The sequence below is a fragment of the Tinamus guttatus genome, unplaced genomic scaffold (genome assembly GCF_059628265.1).
Source record: "Tinamus guttatus ecotype Peru unplaced genomic scaffold, ASM5962826v1 Tinamus_guttatus_pri_ptg000060l, whole genome shotgun sequence".
Lineage (NCBI taxonomy): Eukaryota > Metazoa > Chordata > Aves > Tinamiformes > Tinamidae > Tinamus > Tinamus guttatus.
The window spans coordinates 11,334,313-11,354,487 of NW_028288594.1; the positions used below are offsets into that span (position 1 = coordinate 11,334,313).

General features: G+C 49.6%; 2 protein-coding genes across 2 annotated transcripts in view; one reads left to right on the forward strand and one right to left on the reverse strand.

Moving 5' to 3' along the window:
- The window catches only part of LOC104580026 (glycerol-3-phosphate dehydrogenase 1-like protein), a 320,964-nt gene that overhangs the window by 207,728 nt on the left and 93,061 nt on the right, over positions 1-20,175 (forward strand). The window lies entirely within an intron of this gene.
- On the reverse strand, positions 6,981-14,602 carry STEAP3 (STEAP3 metalloreductase). Its single transcript, XM_010227453.2, has 4 exons — positions 14,120-14,602; positions 13,133-13,660; positions 11,471-11,635; positions 6,981-7,698 (listed from the first exon to the last, which is right to left on the reverse strand). The coding sequence occupies exons 1-4, from the start codon at positions 14,600-14,602 to the stop codon at positions 7,408-7,410; spliced, it is 1,467 nt and encodes a 488-aa protein (XP_010225755.1). The 3' UTR covers positions 6,981-7,407.

Here is a 20,175-nt window from a genome sequence, read left to right on the forward strand (position 1 = left end):
GTGTAGTTACAAAAGTTCAGTGTGACACCGAATGTGTTGATTTTATAGCATCGAGAAGAAAGCTACAAATACTTTTTTTTTTTTTTTAAATAATGAAAATATCCAAAAATAACATGCTATTCCAGGCAGCTCCCTTTTCTGAGGGAAGGGTTAAACTTGTGGACTCTCTTCACTCTGGCAATGTCACTGGCTGTTTCTGCAGCCGCACAGTAGAGCCTTTTGTAAAGCTCTCAGTGATGCTTCTTGGAAACTGGATTCTTTCCCAAGTGTTTTTCTACTGTGCTCTCCTGTTGGACCTTTAATAACATTTCTTTCAAAATAAGCAACCAAACAAGCAACCCCATCCTATAAATAATCAGTGAGAACTTGCTAAAAGAGATGCTGTTCCAACGTTTTTCAGGAGGATACGGAATAGGAATGTGTAGCCCGTGTCAAAGTAGATTTAATTCCAGAATTGTTGAGTACTGAATGAAATCTGTGAACACTGCCTAATGAATTACTAAAGGCTAAACACTGAGTTGTCTTTGTCCATGTCTTTATGAAATCCCCTTTCTATGAAAGGAAATCACTGCCACTGTTGGTAACATGGTTTGTGTTCTTAGTCATTGTGGGGTTAATGAGGATTCATTTTTCAGGCTGATCTCCTTGGGGTCTTTAACCAACATTTTTTTTTTTCTTTTTCCAAACAGAAAGGGCAGGTTTTTCTCTAATGCCCTTTATGTCCTCCAGGGTGCATGCTGAAATAAGAACTGACTTCTCCTGGGTTATAGCACTGCAGCAGGGAAAGGTGGTTAAATTGGGAGGGGAGAGCTGGGGTGTTTCTTGGAGGAAGAAAATGACTTCAGAGAGACTGGAGTTTGGGTTAGGGAGGGGAAGAATAGCAACTAGAGAAAAGAGGAAATTGGGAAAGGAATTGCTTTGAGAAGGAAGGAGAGGTGAGTCTAACTAAACAAACGCAGAACATCTTCAATATGTGACACTGCAGATACAAAAAGAGTAGTTCTGTATCTCTAAAAGCACGAAAAGAGCATTTTTTTACATCACTTGTGAATTCTAATCATCTTTGGAGTTGTGAACTGCTGGAATAGGCACCTTGAATCTTCTGGTGCTGACACATTTCAGTTTCTTCATGCAAATGATTCTGTGTGTTTTTATGTGCACAGATAGTTACGCTGCCTCTTGAAGAAGCAAGAGCTAATAAAGTTGCTGATACAGGTAGCTTTGTGAGTTAAATACTGCCAGTTACTAGTGGCCTAGAGGAGACCTCAAAGATCTGATGTGCACAACCATTAAAGGTGGGAAACTTCATTATCTGGCGGAAACATTCTTAGAAGTGATCTGGGGTGAAGCTGGGAGCTGCGATGTTTCGCTGTCACAGTTGCAACAGCAGTGACAGGACATCTGCAGGCTCTGTCCTTGCCAGCCAAGAGCTATGGAAATCCTGAATGTTCCCAGATCAGAGTATGTGATACTTGTTTTGGGCCTTCAAAGTCAATGGCAGCTGCCTGGAGGCTTTGCAAACGCTTGAAACAAATGCACACTTTTGCTTATTGACCAGTTTCTTGGCCTGAGCTCAGTCCTGCAGGTTGGCACCAGATCCTTCTCGCTTGGTTTCCTTTTTTTGGTACCACTTGGCGCAGATTTGCAAGTGATTAATGAACCTAGCAGAGACGGACTGTGAACAGTTTTGTGTTTATTCATCTGATCGGCACGTCGACTCTTTCCTACTATTCCCTTTATGACTGAGAGGGGTGACTGGTCAAAGGTTTTTGCTGTGATGATACAGGCATGTTCTCTGCCACTTCCCTTTGCTTCTTGCTGTCACCTTTGCTGATTTCCAGTGTTTAGTGGTTGGATTTGTACCTCCTCTGCTAGACAGCAGCAGCAGCATTTCCTGTGACACTGAATGTCTTTTTTAATTCTTTATTCATGAAGAAATATCCCTTGAAATTAAGAAGAAACCTCTTTTACAGCGCAGCTAATTGTGCACAACAGAGGTTTGCAGTTTTACAGAAAAACTTAGGACTGTACAGGGGTCATCTGCAGAAAAAAAAAAATCATCACGAACTTTGTACCTTGGAAGGAAACGGGAGAGGGAACATGGGGACCGCAGCGAAAACCAAGACCTATTGCATGAACTGTCTTCATCTGCAGCGAAAGCCACCAGATGTCAGCACAGCCTGTTCTTTCACTCTCCCAAACCCGTGCAAGACAAGGCGTTTTTGGTGCTTATGAAAAGTGCTCGTCTGTGGTTTGGTTCAACCTGCAAAGTCTGTGCTAGGACTCCAGTGCTAAAGGCTGATGCTCTCCTAGCAGAAAGTGTTTCTTTTTATGCTGAAATCAAAAAGCGGCAAATTGAACTGGTACCGGCGCTTAAATTCTTCTTGTTAGAGGGCATCCTTTGTGGAGCCTACCCCAGCGTAGCTAAATCTTTGCATGTCATGAGGTAGCATTTGCAGAACATTCATTTAAGGAATACTCTGGAAAAATCAGCATTAATTTGTTGAGGTTTCATAAAGTAGACTTTAAATATGTCTTTTTTTTTAATACGAGAAAAATCAACCAGAACAGACCCACATGCAAAGCAGAGCAATAAATCTTCAGCAACACAGCTTAAACACACAACAGATCTTGCATGCTTCTGACCCTGCTCTTGCTTCCTTGTAGTGCAGGAGCTGAGGACCGTGTTCGTGGGGCTGTGCGTGGCGAGCCGTGATGGGATGCGAGTTGTGGAGCTTAGAGGTTGCAGCAGAGCGAGGTGTTCGGCTCCGAACGAAGGGGGTGTGTGTAGATTCTGCCTGGATAAGAGAGTATGTGTGACCTGTTGCACAGAGGGAAGATGTGCATGAGCTTAGGGGTAGCTTTTCCTGAGATTTTTTAAAATGGAAGGTATCAGTCTGTTTTCCACACTACTGTGTGGTCACCACTTTGACTCTTTGCAGATACTGGTGTCCATCCAGCTGGAGCTCATCAGTTGGTTTACAGTAAGAGAAGCAATCCAGAAGCGAAAGCCTCATATCCTAACAATTAGCGTTAGTGCCTTTTCTTGTTGCTCTTTTCCCAGATAAAAGGAACCTGGACTTGTGGAGAGCAGACTTGACTCTTGTACAGTGTATTTATTATCTAGAGTGCTGAACAGCAAGTTAAAAGCAGGCACCTGATTGCAGATGCCTCTTTGAGCCAGTGGACAGGCATAGAAGGGCAGCAGCTGAAAGCTAAACCAGATCAGGCATGAGAAACAGGTAAGAGGAGTAACCAGCAAAACAGCAGCTATAGTGGGGCCTCCACTGCCAAGGTTTCTAATTTAAAGCAGATTATAGTGTGGGAGAGCTGCCGTAGTGCCACTTTAAGTCTCTGAAGGATCCCTGTAATCCTGTGGTTTGTGTGTGAGGCCAATAAGGAGGATTACAGGAGTTTTCAGGTTTTGAGTATGAAAGTGCTGTTCATGCTCTGCCAGCAGGAACTGCCCCTCATCTTACACTGTATCGTCCTGATGTACACTGCATGCTTGGCTTTAAAATAAGTGTGGTTCTGATGTGCGCTTATAAAGAATCATGGAAAATTTCTGCAAAAGTGATGTTATTTATTAAGTTAGAATAAATAAAGAAAACTTTCCTAGTGTAAAAAACCTGCTCCTTCAAAGCTGAGGCAGAATCTGCAGATCCCACTCACTCAATGTTGAGCTCAAGGATGTATCAGACTTTGGTTGCTGCTTCTAGCAGTCCAGGCTGCTGTCCCAGCCATCCTGGAGAGACCGGAGGATATGTAATGTATAGAGGTGCATTGTATAGAGAAGTACAGCATTCTAAAGATTTAGCTGTAGTTTGATATATCACTTTGCAAGTAAATCCCTTCAGAGCAGGAAACCAATCGCACTGCTAAAAGCCTTGGATTATGAAATAGGAGGAGAGAGGGAACTCTACCTGCAGAGGTTAAGCTTCAGCACAGGAATTTAAATGAACTCATTAAAATCAGCGTACAAATTAGCTCATTAAAATGCAGCGCTGCTGATCTAGAAGGTGGTTGATCTGGCATGGCACTTCTATGAAGAAGTGATTTAGGAAATGGGGAACACAACGATATTGTTTAAAGTCCCTCCTTTTCGTTCCCCTAAACCTGACCTCTACCTCCTTCTTCCCTGAACTCTGCATCAGCGGCGCTTCGTGCTTGTCCGTTCCTGGGCTATAGCGGCTTGTGCAGCGTCACTGACTCCCGGATGAAACGTACATCTGCAGGCACACGGGTAGGCTCTGCCCCCGTGCACAGCGACTCTGTCACTACCCTGGCCCCTGGCTCACAGCAATGACGGTTTTCACTTATCTTGATCAGGAGACTCTCTACCAGAGGCTTTCTGGGCCTTGCTTGTGAGTGGTTAAACTCTGGATTATCACGCTACTCCCCCCTCCTGCCATCACCTACTCAAAAGACGTCTAAAAGTAATGCTGTTGTCTAGGGGGAGGGAAGAAAAAGAGCAGACCCCAGTGAGTTTTGATGTAACTTTATAGCCTTGTTCAGAATAACTTATGTAGAGCTGCAGAGGCCGGTGACTAGAGTACACGTGGCCTTGCTTGTATGCTTTTCAGTTGGATCTTACATATCCCAGAGGCACGTAGTAAGCAATACACAAATAAAAATATAAAGAATTTACATTCCAGCTGAATATTCTGCAATAAAATATATATGTGTGTGTGTGTATATATATATATATACCATATATATATATATACATATATATATATGGTAACTCCAAATAGAAAAACATTTAATGAGGAAATTTTAAGCTAACCTCACTAAACCCCTATCAATATCAAGTAACGCAGTAAGGGGAAAAAATAAAAAGGCACAAATCGTTTAAAAATCCCTCAAACCACATTTCAGTATTCCTGGGTCACAACTGATGTTTCCAACCACGGCAGAAGGTCTTGGAGAGGTGTCACGCGTGGAGGGTGCCCCGTGCGAAGCCCTCGGGCAGCTCTGGCTCCGTCTTCTCGTGCTCCCGGTCCCGCTGCCACCGCTGGGAGAGGGAATGTGGGCGCAGGTTGCACAGTGCCACGGTGCCCACTTGGGTTGGGCCGGGAGGAGAGGGGAGTCTGGTCTCACCATAAGACCTCACCTTCCCCCTTGGGGATATTCATTCCCTGCCTCCCACTCCTTTTTCCTTTTGGCAAGGAACAGTAGTCTTGCCTGACCTAGGGAAGTGCAAAGATGCTTAGCTGTGGAGGAAAAGGCATTTGAATGCTTCATCATAGCCAGAAAATGTGCAGACATTTTGCACTTTGCCTGCTGACGAAATGGAGCAGAGCGTGGAAACAACAAGCTTGCTGAACCCGATTTTTCCTCAGGGCGAGTTATGCTGGAGTGGGTGGAATGATACCCATCATGTGAGACTCTCACAGACATGCAGAAGCTTAACCTACTGTTCAGCTGCAAATATTACTGATTAAAATACATCTGCTTGGTGGGTGTTCTTATCGGTTGCTGATCTGGGCCTGGTTGTGGTGGTGAGGTCAGAATAACCAACTTTCTGAAAGGGACGGCAGGAAAAGTCCCCTTTCTGCAACAAAATTGTTAGCTGACTGACTGTGAAACCTTAGGGTTTCCCTTGTGCTGATCTTCTTGTATTCAGCAAGAAGACACGGTGTTTGGAGACTTCAGGGTAAGCTTTCCTCAAGAACTGAAACTCCTCGGTATCATCACTGGCAGTGTGAGCAATGGTGGGAGGATGTTACTCTCTGCTTTGAGGCTAGATAGGGAATTCTTAAAATCCTCTCTCTGTCCACAAAGAAATTACCCCGGTCACAGAGGCAACACTGGCTTCTGGAAGGGCTGATCTGCCCCCAGATTGATCCGTTTCTCCCACTTATGTTAGTCTGTCTAATAACAGGAACTTTCTTGCCCATCAAGCAGACCTCATTTGATACTGACAGCCATCATTGTTTTCAAAGCAAGGCCCAACACTGAGTGGTGTCTTTTACTTAACTGTAGGACAACCAGGCTATTTCAACCCTGTCCTTATGCCTGGCCTTCTCAGCAGTCTTCTCGTGTCAACCTGATTGCTTTTAGGCAGCTTTTGTGAAGAGCAGCTCTCTATTCTCCATTTGCATGGTGTGGATCATCCCGAAACTAAAGAACTGTTCTGATAAAGAACGAGAGCTCGAAGGGGTGGGAAGAGACAGGAATAAAATGAATTTAGGAAGGAATTCTTCATTGCCTTGCAGCTCATCCAAGGTGGTGCAAAGTTGGAAGAACAGCATGTGATACCTGCTGTGCAGTCTAATAAGTGACTTTATAAGGTGCAAGCCAATGAAGGTCCATGCCCCACATATACATTTGCTGTATTTTCTTTGTGACCAAGGCTCAAGATTCAAAAATCTTGTCACTGCTACTGAAACCAGTGGTTTGCAAGTTGCTGTTTTGTTTGCACAAGTGGAAATGTTCAGGTGAAGATAATGTTTTCAAAAAGCTTAGCAGTATTATTTGATAGAAGGCCTGCCAGAAGGCCTTGGTGTTCTGCATGCAGTTGCATGAAGCAGCAAGTCTCTCTGATAATTATCTTGACTGTATTTCCATCAAATACTGCCTGAAGCTTTGGTTTAATAAAACAGAACATATGGGAGCAGCAGGTGTCATCCCAGGCAGGCACCACAGTGCAGAGGAGAGGCATTAGTGTTGGGGACATCCCTCTTCAAATGCTGCTGTGCTGCTGGAAAAGGTGATTTGTTTCCAGAGCTTATAAACGTGCAGCAGACAGCTACCCGGAACACCGGTGCACTTGGAAAAACAGGCACTACTTGGACTTGCCGGATGCTTTTGCCAGAATCCCAGCGGATATTCCGTAACACGGATCTTGTTCTCATTTGGCTGTGGAGTTCACCGAGGAGACCAAAACCAGACACAGTTCATGTTCCTAAACCTCACTGCCTTGGCTGATCCAGATGCAGGAGGCTGGATTTCTTCCCTGACAAAGGGGCCTGAAAATCTGTGTTCTTTTGTATCATTAGGGAAAAACAAAGGCAAAAGCCAACCAAACAACCAACAAGCATTGAAATTTGTGAGAGTGGCTAGGGGAGCAACAGAGGAGCAGTGCAGAGATGCCAGCCACCCTCTCAGGGGACTGATCTGACAGTATCCCTTTGGTTTTCCACATGTAACAGTGCTGCTAGCTCAGCTTCAGTGGTGCTAGTTAAGGCAGTAATTGTGCAAGCAAACCAGCAGTATAGTTTAAACACTGTCTAACCTGGTTTCATGATAATCCATTCTCTAAAGTCACCAAATTTTATTATTTACCCATCATACAATTATACCAAAACATATATATGTTTAAGGAGAAAAAAAAAAGAAAAAAGAAAACACCTTTATAGAAATGTCGATAGTGCTTTGAAATCCTCTGCCACAACAGGGGCTTTGCTACACGTTGCTAGAGGTCTCCCCGCTCGAGTACTCCCCTGTTGCGCTGGGCAGGACGAACTTCACGTATCTGCCCTTTTCCCAGCCCCTCCTGATCCGCAGGAGTCTCTGGTGGACACAGGGCAAACTGAAGACCACTTTTGCTAGGATCACAGTACATGGCACGAGCAGCGTGAGGGTGTAGGTGGGAGGCAGGTAGAATTTGTACTGGTTCTCGTCGAAGGCCCTCGACCATCCGTACGTCAGCGTGTGCAGGGTGCTGATCACCAAGGCGATAAACCCCAGGGTGGACTGAAACCAAAAGAGAAACCTTCCCGTTAGCACATTTTTCCCCTGTAAGCCCATGTTGCACAGAGAAAGCTGTAAATATTTGTTTCCTTGATAGTATAAAATGTGGCTTGCAGTGTTTCATGTACCAGACTGCATTTTTCTTCCTCTAATCTAAGTGCGATGGGCAAAACTCAGCCAGGGTTTCCAAGAAGATGCTGCCAGCTCTGCGGCGAGGTGGCCCCTGCCCCTCTGTGAAGCCGTCCCGGCGCCTCCTGAGCCCCTAACTCCAGGGATGCTCCTGGATGCTCCTCTGGAGGTGGCAGCTCTATCCTGGCTGCTGTGACCTGTGGGTAGGACATGTCCCCTCCTGGCTGCAGCATTGGAGCGGAGGGCCAGCACTTGGTACCTTCAGAAGTCCGGGCTAGATGCAGCCTAGCACAGAGCACTACCAGAACCGCAACACCTGGCTTGCTGCATCCAGTTAGGGAGCAGCAAGAAACACTCTTCCTGAAAGTACGCCCGGGAAAGGATGACCAGCTGGGAAAAAAGGGAGCGGAGAAAAAGGGGAGGAAGGACTGAGCATTTTCTCTTGAAAAAGAGTCTCAGTGGGAAAGCTACTCAATTGAAGCTGTTCCTTCCGCTCTTTGTTTGCTAGGAAATCCCTTAAAAAACAGGCAACTTTTTGAAACGCGACATGTGCTGACAGCAGACTGGATGAAGACTTCCCAGCCCTTCCGAGCTGGTTATGCAGAGCAGTGGGAGGGAGGAGATGTCTAGGACGGGCTACCAGATGGAGGCACTTGGCTATCACATACGGCCGCGTGCCTGTCTCGGAGCTCTTGCAACCCTGCTGCAAGCCAGGGAACTCCCCTGTCCCTGGTACCCGATCGTAACTCGGGCTATACTGGGAGTCACTTGCTGACCTGTGAATTGAGCCTCGGTGCTGGCTGCTCCTTTCTCCCAGCCACATCCTCCTCGTCGCTGCAATCCCCATCGGAGCCCCAGCCCAGAGCAATTGCAAGCAGCAAACCCAAACAGGGTCGAGATCTGCATCACTTGGGAAAATTAAAGCTTGCTGGCGTACGCAGTGAGCGCAGCCTGGAGATGCAACGTGCCTACCCAGAGGAAACGACTCCCGGCTCTGCTGTCATTTATCGACTACGAGCTTGTCTGCAACGGGCAAAAAAAAAAGGAAAAAAGCCCCGGGTGGAAAGAGGCAGGAAGTGCCAGCTTGTGACTAAAGCTTTGGCGACCAGGCTGCGCAGGGCCGGCCAAACGGGGCTCTGCAGCGCGCGGAGCTCCGTGCCAGAGCTCGTGAGCTGCACCGCTATGGCAGGACAGCGGGCACACGAAGCCAGACAAGTAATGGGCAAAAAGCCCCTGTGGCAGCTCGAAACAGCACAGGCAGCTCCTCTAGCAAATCCAGTGCTAGCGCAGATAGCCCATGCTGTTTTGCTACCCTGGCAGGGGTTTTGGCACCGTTGCAGCATGGGGCATGTGAGGACCATGTCCATGCTGAAGGCTGCCCACGTGCGGGTGGTATTTCCCCCGTGCAGGCTTTCCACCATTTCCATGTGGCTGCTCCATTTCTTTCTCTTTTCGGTACCTGGGAGACTCTGGCAGACACACTGGAGAAGGTGCCTCTGCTCCGTGCGGCTCGTTCCGGAAGCTCTGTGCAGCGCCCGGAGCAACATGCCGCTTCCTGACCCTGATATATCCCTGACTTCTGCTCCCGTTAGTCCTGCAAACTCATGAGCTCCGTGGCAGCCGGAGCTGCCTTCCGCGCTGGCTCTCACCTCCTCGGCAGGAGGGCGAGAAAGGGCTGATGACAGATGCTTTACTCCCTGCTACACATGAGTTAAGCCAGAAACCAGGCCAAGGCAACCTTCAAATCCAGGAGGACTTGCCAGGGCAGGATGGGAAAGGCAATCATACAAATTTTTACTTCTCAACGAATTAGATTTGATTTGTAAATCATTAGGGAACCTTAAAAATGTCTCCTGTGATCTCCCTTACACATAGATCACTCCTATTACCCACTCTCTGGACCCTCCATATTTTCTGTTAAGCTGAACTGGATATATAAGGGAACTGTATATCCAATTTGACTATATTTAGTCAAACTGGCTGTATAAGGGAACTGTATATCCAATTTGACAATGTACATATGTGCAGGAGTTACTATAAAAATATTTTTGTTATAAAAATTTTTGTGATTAGAAAAATCCAAATGTGATTTTTGACCTGTCCAACACAGATGGACACTGTAAGAGAGCAGCTGATTCCCAGGATACCAGTATAGGGGCACATGCTGGAAAACAGCAGCCCCAGAGCACTCCAGATTAGAAGACTAAAAGGTTTCCTGGCTTGGGACCAACCTTGAAGCGGCTGTTTCTGCAGCTTCTCTCAAGCACACGAGCACATTCTACTGAGATGGCCACACGGACGGGTGTTTTTTGAGCAACGTTTGGCTCTAAACGTTGCTCTTCAGTTTTCACGTGCATTGGGAGCCACCGTGGCTCTGATGCACAGCTGTTCGACCTCCCAAGTGCTTTTTCTCTTTGCTGCACCTCTTGCATTTGCAGATATTATGCAGGAATGTTGTGTCGCTGGGTGCTAATTCAGCAGGGGAATCACATTGCTCCACGTGAATGTTCACCCTTAAGTCTGGGAGCAGTAGCTGTGTCTGCCATTAACTTCCTCATACAGTGCATCACCAACTTATTCCAGAGCAAATTGCTTCAAAGATTCCCCATTTAAAAAAAGGAATCTGGATGCTGACATGCTACAAAAGCCAACGCCTGCTTTTATTCCGCGGCGTTCCCCAGGAAAGCGCGTTCCCAGCGCGCACGCGCTCAGCCGGGAGCCGGTGTCCCACGGCCACGCTCCATCCTGCGCTTCCAGAAATGGGTCGAGCGAGTCGGCCGTTCCACATGGGCAGCCGCTACGCAGGGCAGCCAAGAGCTATTTTGGAGCCGAGTGTCACGCATCGGAGCGGCACCGACGCGACGGGCCCTTCGCGTGACTTGGGAACGCTTCCCAGCCGGCAGACGCAACAGGCTGGTTACACGTGCTCATAGGGGCAGCAGCACTTGCTGCCATGGCATTGTGATTACGTGTACATATATATACGTGTATATATTTATGTATGGCCTGTAACAGGCTATCCAGTGGGAATGGTGGGGAGAGAGCAGCCGCATGGGGTGGTTTCAAGCACCTGGGGGGCATCTGGGCCTCCGGGAGAGCTCACGAGCCGAGCGGGAGCACAGGGGGTGCCTCCCTCCAGGCAGCAAGGAAGCATTTCTCTTCATTTGGGATTCTCGGTATTAGATGCCTAATCCAGGAGGGCAATTTATGCGGCGTGCTGGCGGCTGCAGCCCTCCCCTGGGACGCACTGGCAGGAATTAACATGCTCTCCCCATCCACGCTCACGCAGATTTAAAGCCCGGGCTGCCGTCTCCCCGAGGGCTGCTGATCTCCTGGGTCAAGCCTTCCCGGCGAGGCAGCTCTCCTCCGGGTAAATAATTACTCAGCAGCCCACGGCGGGAGCGGGGGGATGCAGAGGAGCTGCCTCGCCAGCTCGGTGGGCAGTCCTTGAGTTTCCTGCAGGCTGAGGAGGAATTTCAGCCGCTGCACGAAGGGAGGCCCAGCCTGCAGCGCCTGCCGCGGATCAGCACGCGGCTGCACGTGACTCAGCCAGGGCATTTTCCCCTTTCCCGGGGGTGGAGCGGCCTCCGGGTGTCCTTGGTGCCGGCCGCTGCCCGTGAAACGGCTCCCGTTTCGTCAACTTTACCTGAACAAAACTGAATTCCCTCCAGTTGAGAGAGTTTGCGATGGACGGCAGCGAAGTGATGGCAAGTAACGACAGCAAGCCCAGGGCGATTATTCCCACGGAGATATAGATCTCCATCCTCCAGACTTCCTCCTCTACCCAGATATTCATCTTCTTCTCCACAGCCTGGCACAACAACAAAGTTGTGTTGAAACGGGGCGCTTAGGAGCAGGGGAACTGAGTTTTACCTGCACTTACTCATGTGGCTTTGGGAAGTGGCTCTGCTGGGCCAGCACCAGGTGCTGCCGGTGGCCCCGGCGCTACCTGCGAGGTGTGAGGATGCTCCGTATCCACTTGCCCACGTTAGAGCAGCTCTGCAGCCTGCGGGGGAGAACTGCTGAGCGCGCCCAGCCCGTAGCCAGAGCAGCAAGCCCCCGAGTCTCATTTGAAATGATAATTGGAGCAAGAAGTCAGCTTAAAGCCATGAAAACAAATACAGACGCTTGAATATGCAGTAGTCTCCTAATAACCTTCGTTTTAAGTGCATTTGGTGGGGAAATTGTTCATGCTAATGGAAGCAAAGATGGGTTTTATGCTGCACAGTAAAGAGCGACATTAGAACCATCTTCTTTATCCCATTAAATGGGTTTAATTTACTAAACAAAGTAGAAAACAGGAGGTAGAGGGGAAATGAGCACAGGACGCTCGCCTGAGATTGATGTGGAGCTGTGACTGGAGGTGAGAGGCCGGGGCTGCTCCGATGGACGGGACAAACGGGCACTGCTGCCGCAAGAAGCCGTTCTGCCCGCGGCGGCCCCTGCCCTCCTCCGCATGGCACTAGTGTCCGTGTGGCCACACAGGGAAGGAAGCTCTTGAGAAATATCCTAGGCTGACTTCCTTGATCCGGGTCGGCACTCGGCACCACGGAGCTTGTGCCAGCCCGGGAGGGAGCGGGTAGAACAGGAATGAGCCGGGGCAGGAGGAGGGCGGCCGGTGCTTGGCCGCGGGGCTGTTTATCTGCAGGCAGAAATCTCACAGTGCGAAAACACTGCCAAGAGTCGCAATAAAGCCATGAAGTGCTTTGCCACTTCCTCGTTCAATAAAGGTGCCTTGTTCTCTTAGCCTGCAATGAGGTTGTCACCATTATTTTGTTAACGTCCTGGAGGCACACGAGGACAGGGACACACCTGCAGGACAAACCCTAAGGGTTATGACTTGGTCACCGCAACAGGAGGTTATCATGAACATCGGTGTGAGCAAAGACTGACGTCCCAAAACCTAGGAAGAAAAGCTGAGGGGAACCCTGCTCCCACCAGCACTGAGTTTTGACCCTCCTGGCATTTTTCCTGCCTCTGTACTGGTCTCCAACATGTCAGGCAAAGTGGGCTTCGAAGACCAGCGTACGCTCCTGTGGAGCAATGGCACTGGGGGAATCAACCCTAGATCTGAGCACAAAAATTGCAAGGTCTGCCCAGACTGCTGGTCCTCGCGTCCCCTGGGGACATGCCTGGTGCACAGGGTGCCACCGCAGCACAGAAGCGCATGGGTAGGCAACAGCCTATTCCCACGGGCCCACACACGCGTTAGGAAGCGAGCGCAGAGGCCCTGGCACCCAGGCCACTCAGCACCTGGATGCAGGGACAAGACTAGTGCAGGTGCTGACGTGCAGAGTAGCAGCGTTACCTGCTTGACGGCCGTCTCAATCAGCAGGTAGCGGTGCGAGCGGCGCATGGGCAGGCACAGGCTGTACACGGCGTGCAGAGCCGCGCAGAAGAAGCTCAGGAGGCCGATCTGCTTTCTGTGCTGGAGCCACTGGTCAAGCCAGTCTGGAAAGCGCCTGTACTTGGTGCCGTAGTAGAGCTGCGAGGAGGCTGCCAGGACCCCGGGCAGGTAGACGAGAGACAGCATGACGTAGGCCACGCAAGGCAGCGTGGTGTTGACCACCTCGATGGGGATCTTGTAGAACTTGTTCTTCTGCTCCCTGATGTACGGGTGGATGACTTGCCTCACCAGGTTGTAAGTAAAGAAACAAAGGAAGAGCCCCAAAGCCAAAAAAATGGGGATTTTCCAAGCTGGCAAGAGGCGAAGAGGAATGTTCTCAATCTCACAGGCCGATGACATGCAGCCCATGTCCACAGGGGTGAATCCCATGACTTGAGCAATTTCTGCGACAATGCGCTTGGCTTCTTGGTTATTGGAGCAAATCAGAACCTGCAATGAACAGAAAGATGCATCTAGGGCAAAGAGAGACGGGGCTGCCCCGGACGAGCGCTGGAGGAGGGATGCTGTGCAGCCTACACTCTTCCCCTGAGCTGCACAGTGACTGTGGCTGCCAAAGAGCCCTACCCTGCTCAGGTTTTCTTTCAGGTGTGCCCCACCACTCTGCTTTATTGTCTATGCTTAGAGAAATATGTAATTAAATAAAACTTTTCACTTACACAGAGGCTCTAGAGACTGCAAAGCCTAAACTACATGGGGGTACTTCATTTCTGAGCAAAGAAGTGCAGCAGCCATGCAATGGTTTCTGGATGCCACAGCCAGCACCCAGGCCACATCTCCCTGAGCCTAAAACTATTTACTTGGGATGTTGGCTGAAGCAGAGCTGAGCTGGTTGGTACTTTTGCAGAGGGACAGCGAGGAGGTTTGTTCCTTACCAGAATATAACAATACCTGCTTATTTCCATCCCTGGCACCTGACTGCAACGTCCACGCAGAAATGACGTTAAACCCCTTGACCACGGTGCAGGCAGGGAAGAGGGAAGCCAAGTACTCAGCGTTGGACTCTTTGTGGTGGTTGACCTCCGTGTTGTTGCTAACATCCACCAGTATCTTCCCAGCCAGCACATCAGCCAGGTCGCAGAGCGTGGAGTAATGTTCCCTGAAAACCGCCACAAAAATGACGTCCGTCTTCTTCACCGCCTCGGCCTGGAAGGTGACTTCTGCTGCCGAAGGGAAGAGGCCGGCTTTGCGCTTCGGATTGCGGCTCCCAATCACTACCTTGAAGCCGGAGCAGACGAGGCGGATGGCCAAGGACCGCGCGAAATCCCCGCTGCCCAGCACCCCGACGGTGCGGCCCGCGGCCGGAGCGATGCTGTGGTCCCCCTCCACGCTGCGATGGCCCAGGAGGGGTTTGGCCATGTCTCCTCCTGACATCCTGGCAGGAAAAACAGTGGGAAATGCAAGTTAATTCCAAAGCGTTTGGAGAGAGCCTGACTGCAGCCACAGTCATGGGGAAAATGCTACATATGCCACCCAAATAGAAATGCACTTGACCTTGGGTGACGATGGAGTCCCCTGGAGCCTGCAAACACATGTACAATCCCAGGCCCTAACAGCCCAAGACCCATCTGGTAAATCCATGAGGTGGATGTGCAGTAAGGTGCACCCACCGTTGGAGGGGGACACCACCATGCCAAGTTGGAGGTGAAGGGATTCAGGAACGGGTTTCGTCAGCTGTTGACTTCAAAAGCCTACAGCTGCACTCATCTGTCCTCTGTTCTTCATACTCACATCTCTCATATTCACAGGAGCAGAGTCAAGGCAGGGAGTTGAAGGTGAAATGAAAATGTTCTAAAAGCGGTAAATGAAGCAAGCTGCAGCCTTTACCCGCTCCAATACGTACGTATGTCTGGCAAACAGTGTTTACTTCATCTCTTCAACGGGTAATGAGAATTTACTCGTGACATTTAAAAATATATTAAAATATGATGGGATTTGCTCATGGAAGATCTTGATGAGCTTTGCAAACACTAATGAATTTTGCCCTGTAGCACTCGCTCTCCACAATAGATCAAATATTGAGGCCAAGAAGAGGTTTTAAGTAAATCAATAAATTGAACGGTTGCACATCAGCAGACCCCTGAGGTCAAAAGGAACTCAATCATGGAGCTGTCAAGCTAGCCACGTGGTCTGTCACCTATCACTCAAATCAGCCTTGCTGCTTAAGGAATGGAAGGTGTCAAATGTGACACCAGAGTTTTGAAGGACTCAGGAGGTAGTCAAGGGAACTTACCCAGCAGAACATCTGGCTTTTGATTCAGGTACTTTGGTGGATGTGGCAGTGAAGACCAGAATTACCAGGACATGCCACAGGAAGAGACAACTTGGTGAACAAGGTGAACACTGCAGAGCACAATCCTGCCTTATGGCTAGTTGAGTTCTTTCAAAGAGAACATGACCATTCGGGCGAGGTGACCCAGTCACTGAGGCAGGCTTGGCTTTTCATAGCCTTTTGGGAACGTTCCCCATCCAAGGCTTTAATGGAATGGGAACAATACTGGTGCAGAGGGGAAGGGCACCTGTGCATGAATAGTTACCAATGGGAAACAAACGGTAAGAAAAAAACAGGTAACATTCATAATGGGAACAAGATATCAAGGGATTTCCCCAAGGGTCTGTGTGGTTCAACACAGGCATCCCACAACCTGGGAAAGGGAGTGAATACTCAGAGGCCTGAGTTTGGGGTTGATGAATCTCCATGGCAATCTTTACTGTGAAGAATTTGCAGAAGAGTGTCCTCATTTGAAGTGTCTGAGCCCCAAAATTCACTGTTGACATGCAAAGTGATGCATATGGGGAGAAAAAAATCCTCTGACCATAGGTACACTTTAATGGGCTGTAATTTTATTTAAATAACTCAGGAAAGGGATCTGAGAGCCACAGTTCTCAAAAACACCAGCTCAGTGCCCAGCTACAGAAAGGAGGGAGGTCATGAATTATCAGAGCATTTCTTCAGCATTTCTTACAAAACAAACAAACAAAAACAGCCACTACCAACTCTGATCTCGCAGTGCTGATCCTCATGGAAAGCCTGCAAAACACCTTCAGAAGACAGACCTGGGAACTATAATTCACCGTTCTCCTGAATACTAGAAGTTATGGGTTCAGCGACAATATTGTTTTTATGGCACCATTCTACCTTTCCTCCTTGCCTCGCTCCCAGCACCTCCCTGTCCCCCACACCAGCAATGTGTGTGCATGGAGGAAGTACTCTCAGAGAAGAAAACAACTGTTCAAGAAAGGGAGGCTGACTTTTCTCCTTCAGCAACACTTTCCTCTGCTCTCTGGGGAGCATGTAGCCTTTCTCTCTCAGTCCACATGAGTAACAAAGTTGTGGTAAACTCAGAATAATTCGTGTTTCACTCTGAAGATTTCTGCTTCTTCTCCAGACCTGCAGTGGGGTTTGTGTGCCTAAAAGCGTTCTTGCTGATGGAGACTATGTCTCTTGGCCTAATAAAGGCTATTCCCTATGCATGCCTCCCTGCCTTGGCATGTTTTGTGTATAGCAGTCACCACTACACTTTGTGTAGGAATGACTGGGAAAGGCATGCAGGACAGTGAAAAAAATCTTCTTATGCCATGGAATAAATGCATACATTGAACACCGTCCTGCAGCTCTGCTCAGCCACTGCAGAAAGGGAGAATAAAACTAGAAAAGGGTCAATGGGAAAGAGTGAGAAAGAAGACAAGGACTGTTCAGCTTGAATAAAACACAGTCAGGAGAGGAGTTCACCTGGGATTCCTCTACGTGAGGAGCAACCGCCCATGTGGACCTTGACCAACACCGACCTTGTGCGTGATGTGGGAACGCCAAGAGCATCACGGCAGGAGCAGCCTCCTCCGCCAGCACGCAGACCACACAGCCCCGTCCAGAAACTGCGCCAGCTCCATCCCAACAGACCAGTAGTTTCTAGCTCGTCCTGTCTTATCGGACGCCTCATCAAAAGCTCCCTGCTTTACTTCATAGAAACTTTCTCGCTCCACCTAGATTTACTCCTGGCCAACTTAGAACCATTTGTTGTTAGGTCAACACTATTGTTTAGCTTAACTAGCTCTCGTTCCTACACTGCCCCTTTATTCCAACTACCTGCAAGCACTAAGTGTTTTTCTGAAATCAAGAGATGCATCTCTGGCTCTTAGCCAAGGGGAGAGAAATCAGGATTCAGGGTGGCCAAGCAGATGCTACCGAGAGACCCGTTTTATAATCAAGCTAAGCACCTCAAAAGCTCTCTGTGCTCCCAAAGGGATGGCAAGTTCTGCTGCAAGCAAATTTGTGCCGTGTGCTTTTCCTATCCTGTAACTGCCACTTAGAAGGTACAGCGATGTTTGTGACACATGGAGATAAATGGCTTTGCTGTCTCCAGTTATTTTAATTAAAAAGAGAAGGGCTTTGAAGGCATCAGAATTGTTAAAAAGTAAAAATCCTCAAAATGTTTTCTAAATGTAGGTACGGATTTCAGGGCTTTCAGGTATTTTAGCTGAAGGTTTTTGGCCCTGGCGAACAGCACCTGGGGCAGCGGCAGCTTCCTAGGGCTGCCGAGGGTCACGGTCACCTCGCTATCCAGGCGTTAAAGCTGGAGCCTTTATGGCACTTAACACAGCTCTGCTGCTTTCTATACCCACACAAACAGTGTGCTCCCTCTCAAAGCTCTTCCTTCTAAAGGAATTCCTTCTCATTCTTCACAGCAAGGTCAGCTCCATCAAAAGCCAGCGTACAGCATCTTGGCCAGGTTATTTGGACTCATGCAGAGGCAGAGGAGACACGGAGCACAATGAATATGGCAGAGGTTGCCGCAGCTTTGTAGCTCATTTATTATCTGCCCCATCAAGGAAATCGGACCCTTGCTGAGTTTCACATGTGAAATTCCAGAAGATCGGGGTCTTTGCAGAAGTTACAAGATGATTTAAAGCACAGCCCTAAGTGGGAAGTGGTCGTCGTAACTGAAATATCTAACAGTGTAAAGCTTCCCTTCAGCTAGACCATGAATGATACCTTCATATCACTGCACAGGGACACCAGGTCCAGACCTGGCATGTTCGCTGCTGCGTGCGAGACAGGCCACGAGCGCGATGGGGAGCTCCCTTCTGCCATGCACAGCCCCAAAGCGCCATCGGAAGCCCTGAAGAAGGGGCTCAAAAGCTGGATGAACCGCAGCAGTGCAATCTCTGCTGCACAGGCAGAGGGAAGGCTGGGCACTCACAGAAGAAAAACACGGCTAATGCTACCTCCTCTGCACCACACGCTTGGCAGGGCTGCGCGTTTAGGCCCCGTGCCAGGCAAACACGGCTCTTCTGCCTCCGCGCCCCGGCCGAGCTGCCTCGCTGGGGGTTTGCAGCGAGGAAACAGCCTCGCTGGGCCATGCGCGCGCTCGGTGCAGGGGTCCCCGCGCTCCATCTGCAAAGCACACATGTCCCCCGGCTTCGGGGAAGCTGCCTGGGCAGGCACCCCTTGTTGGCTGGCACGGGGGCCAGGCTTGCTGGGGCAGACACACATGCCCTGGGCTGTGTCTTTAACAGCACGACCATCTCTGCAGGGCCCTTTCCCTTATGCTGGGGATGGTTCCTGCAACGGCGGTTCTCACTCTGGCAGCGTTTGAGCTGTAAACCCCAAATGGGCATCACAGAATCACAGACTGGCTGAGGTTGGAAGGGCCCTCTAGAGATCACCTAGCCCAACCCCCATGCTCCAGCAGGGACACGTAGAGCACGTGGCACAGGGTGGCATCCAGGCGGGTTTGGAAGATCCGCAGAGAAGGAGACTCCACAGCCTCTCTGTGCAGCCTATTCCAGTGCTCTGTCACCCTCACAGTAAAGAAGTTCTTCCTCACATGGAGATTAAACTTCCAATGGTTCAACTAGCATGTACCTATGGCGGGCTAGGACAGCTGCTTTGGGTTCTCCCACTGCTTTGTTGCAGAAGTTGAGATGCAGCTTTGCTTGCCCATCTCGAGGAGCCGCGGATTAAATTGGGGGCATCTGCTAGGGAGCCTGGCCAGGGCTTCGGGGCTCCTTGAGATAAACCGCGGGTTTGTTATCTACATCCCCTCGCGAGCAGCTGAGCAACGGCAGAGATCAAACGATGGAGGGGAGCCCCAGGACGAGGCATTCCCCGCTTTCGGCACCAGGATGATCCCTGCCAGCTCCGGAGCCCTGGTGCCGGGATGCGCCCGCCTCCATGCAGCAGGGTCCTGCCAATGGGACAATCTCTGCCCCAGGGTGATTTTCAGTTTGCCCATGAGGACCTTTGTACCTCCGCCGCAGATTTGTGTTTGCTCTCCATGCCGTGCCCTCTGGCACACAGGCACCAAGGTGTCCCTGCTCAGAAAAGTGTCCCAGCATGTCCATGGAGCTTCTGCGGCTGTCGCTCCCAGGTAGAAATACGCCCGGTTTGGCGACAGCCACTTTGTTCCCAGTGACAATAAAGGATTTAAGTCTCTCCCAAACCCAGCCCTCGTAAGAGCACAACCTGCATCATATACCTGCCGAGGCTGGAACAGATTAAGACTGTAAAAAGAGTAAAGGATTTATCCAAAACTGGTTTAATGCTAGCTCTGCTGCACATTTCAGGAATCCCTTCAGCTCTGCCCAGACCGACTCACACACTTGTGATCGACAGCCGCTCTTGGAAAGGGGAACAAGTTGGGGACAAGCCAGCTTGCCAGCTCCTGCTCTCCTCCTCCTCCCAAAGCAGACAAGATACCTCCCCAGCCACATGAATCAGGAACCGTCTGCGCTCCTGCAGCCAGAAAAGTGATCCTGAAAACCCACGGGACACCAGGCAGGGGGAGGAAACGCCACAGGAAGGTGACTCGAGACGCCTTCCCTCGCCCCTCATGCAGTCTCCAACCACACGGCCCCATCCCATCTGCCACGACGGGCAGCGCACAGGGAGGGTTGATTTGAACAAAACCCCATTTTTTCCTCAGAACTCTTTACACTCCCTCACC

Coding starts and splice junctions, on each gene's coding strand:
- STEAP3 (XM_010227453.2), bottom strand. CDS start 14,602: ATGTCAGGAGGAGACATGGCCAAACCCCTCCTGGGCCATCGCAGCGTG. Junction 13,661..14,119: donor CCAGGGATGGAAATAAGCAG/GTATTGTTATAT, acceptor TGTTCATTGCAG/GTTCTGATTTGCTCCAATAA. Junction 11,636..13,132: donor TTGAGACGGCCGTCAAGCAG/GTAACGCTGCTA, acceptor TTGTTGTGCCAG/GCTGTGGAGAAGAAGATGAA.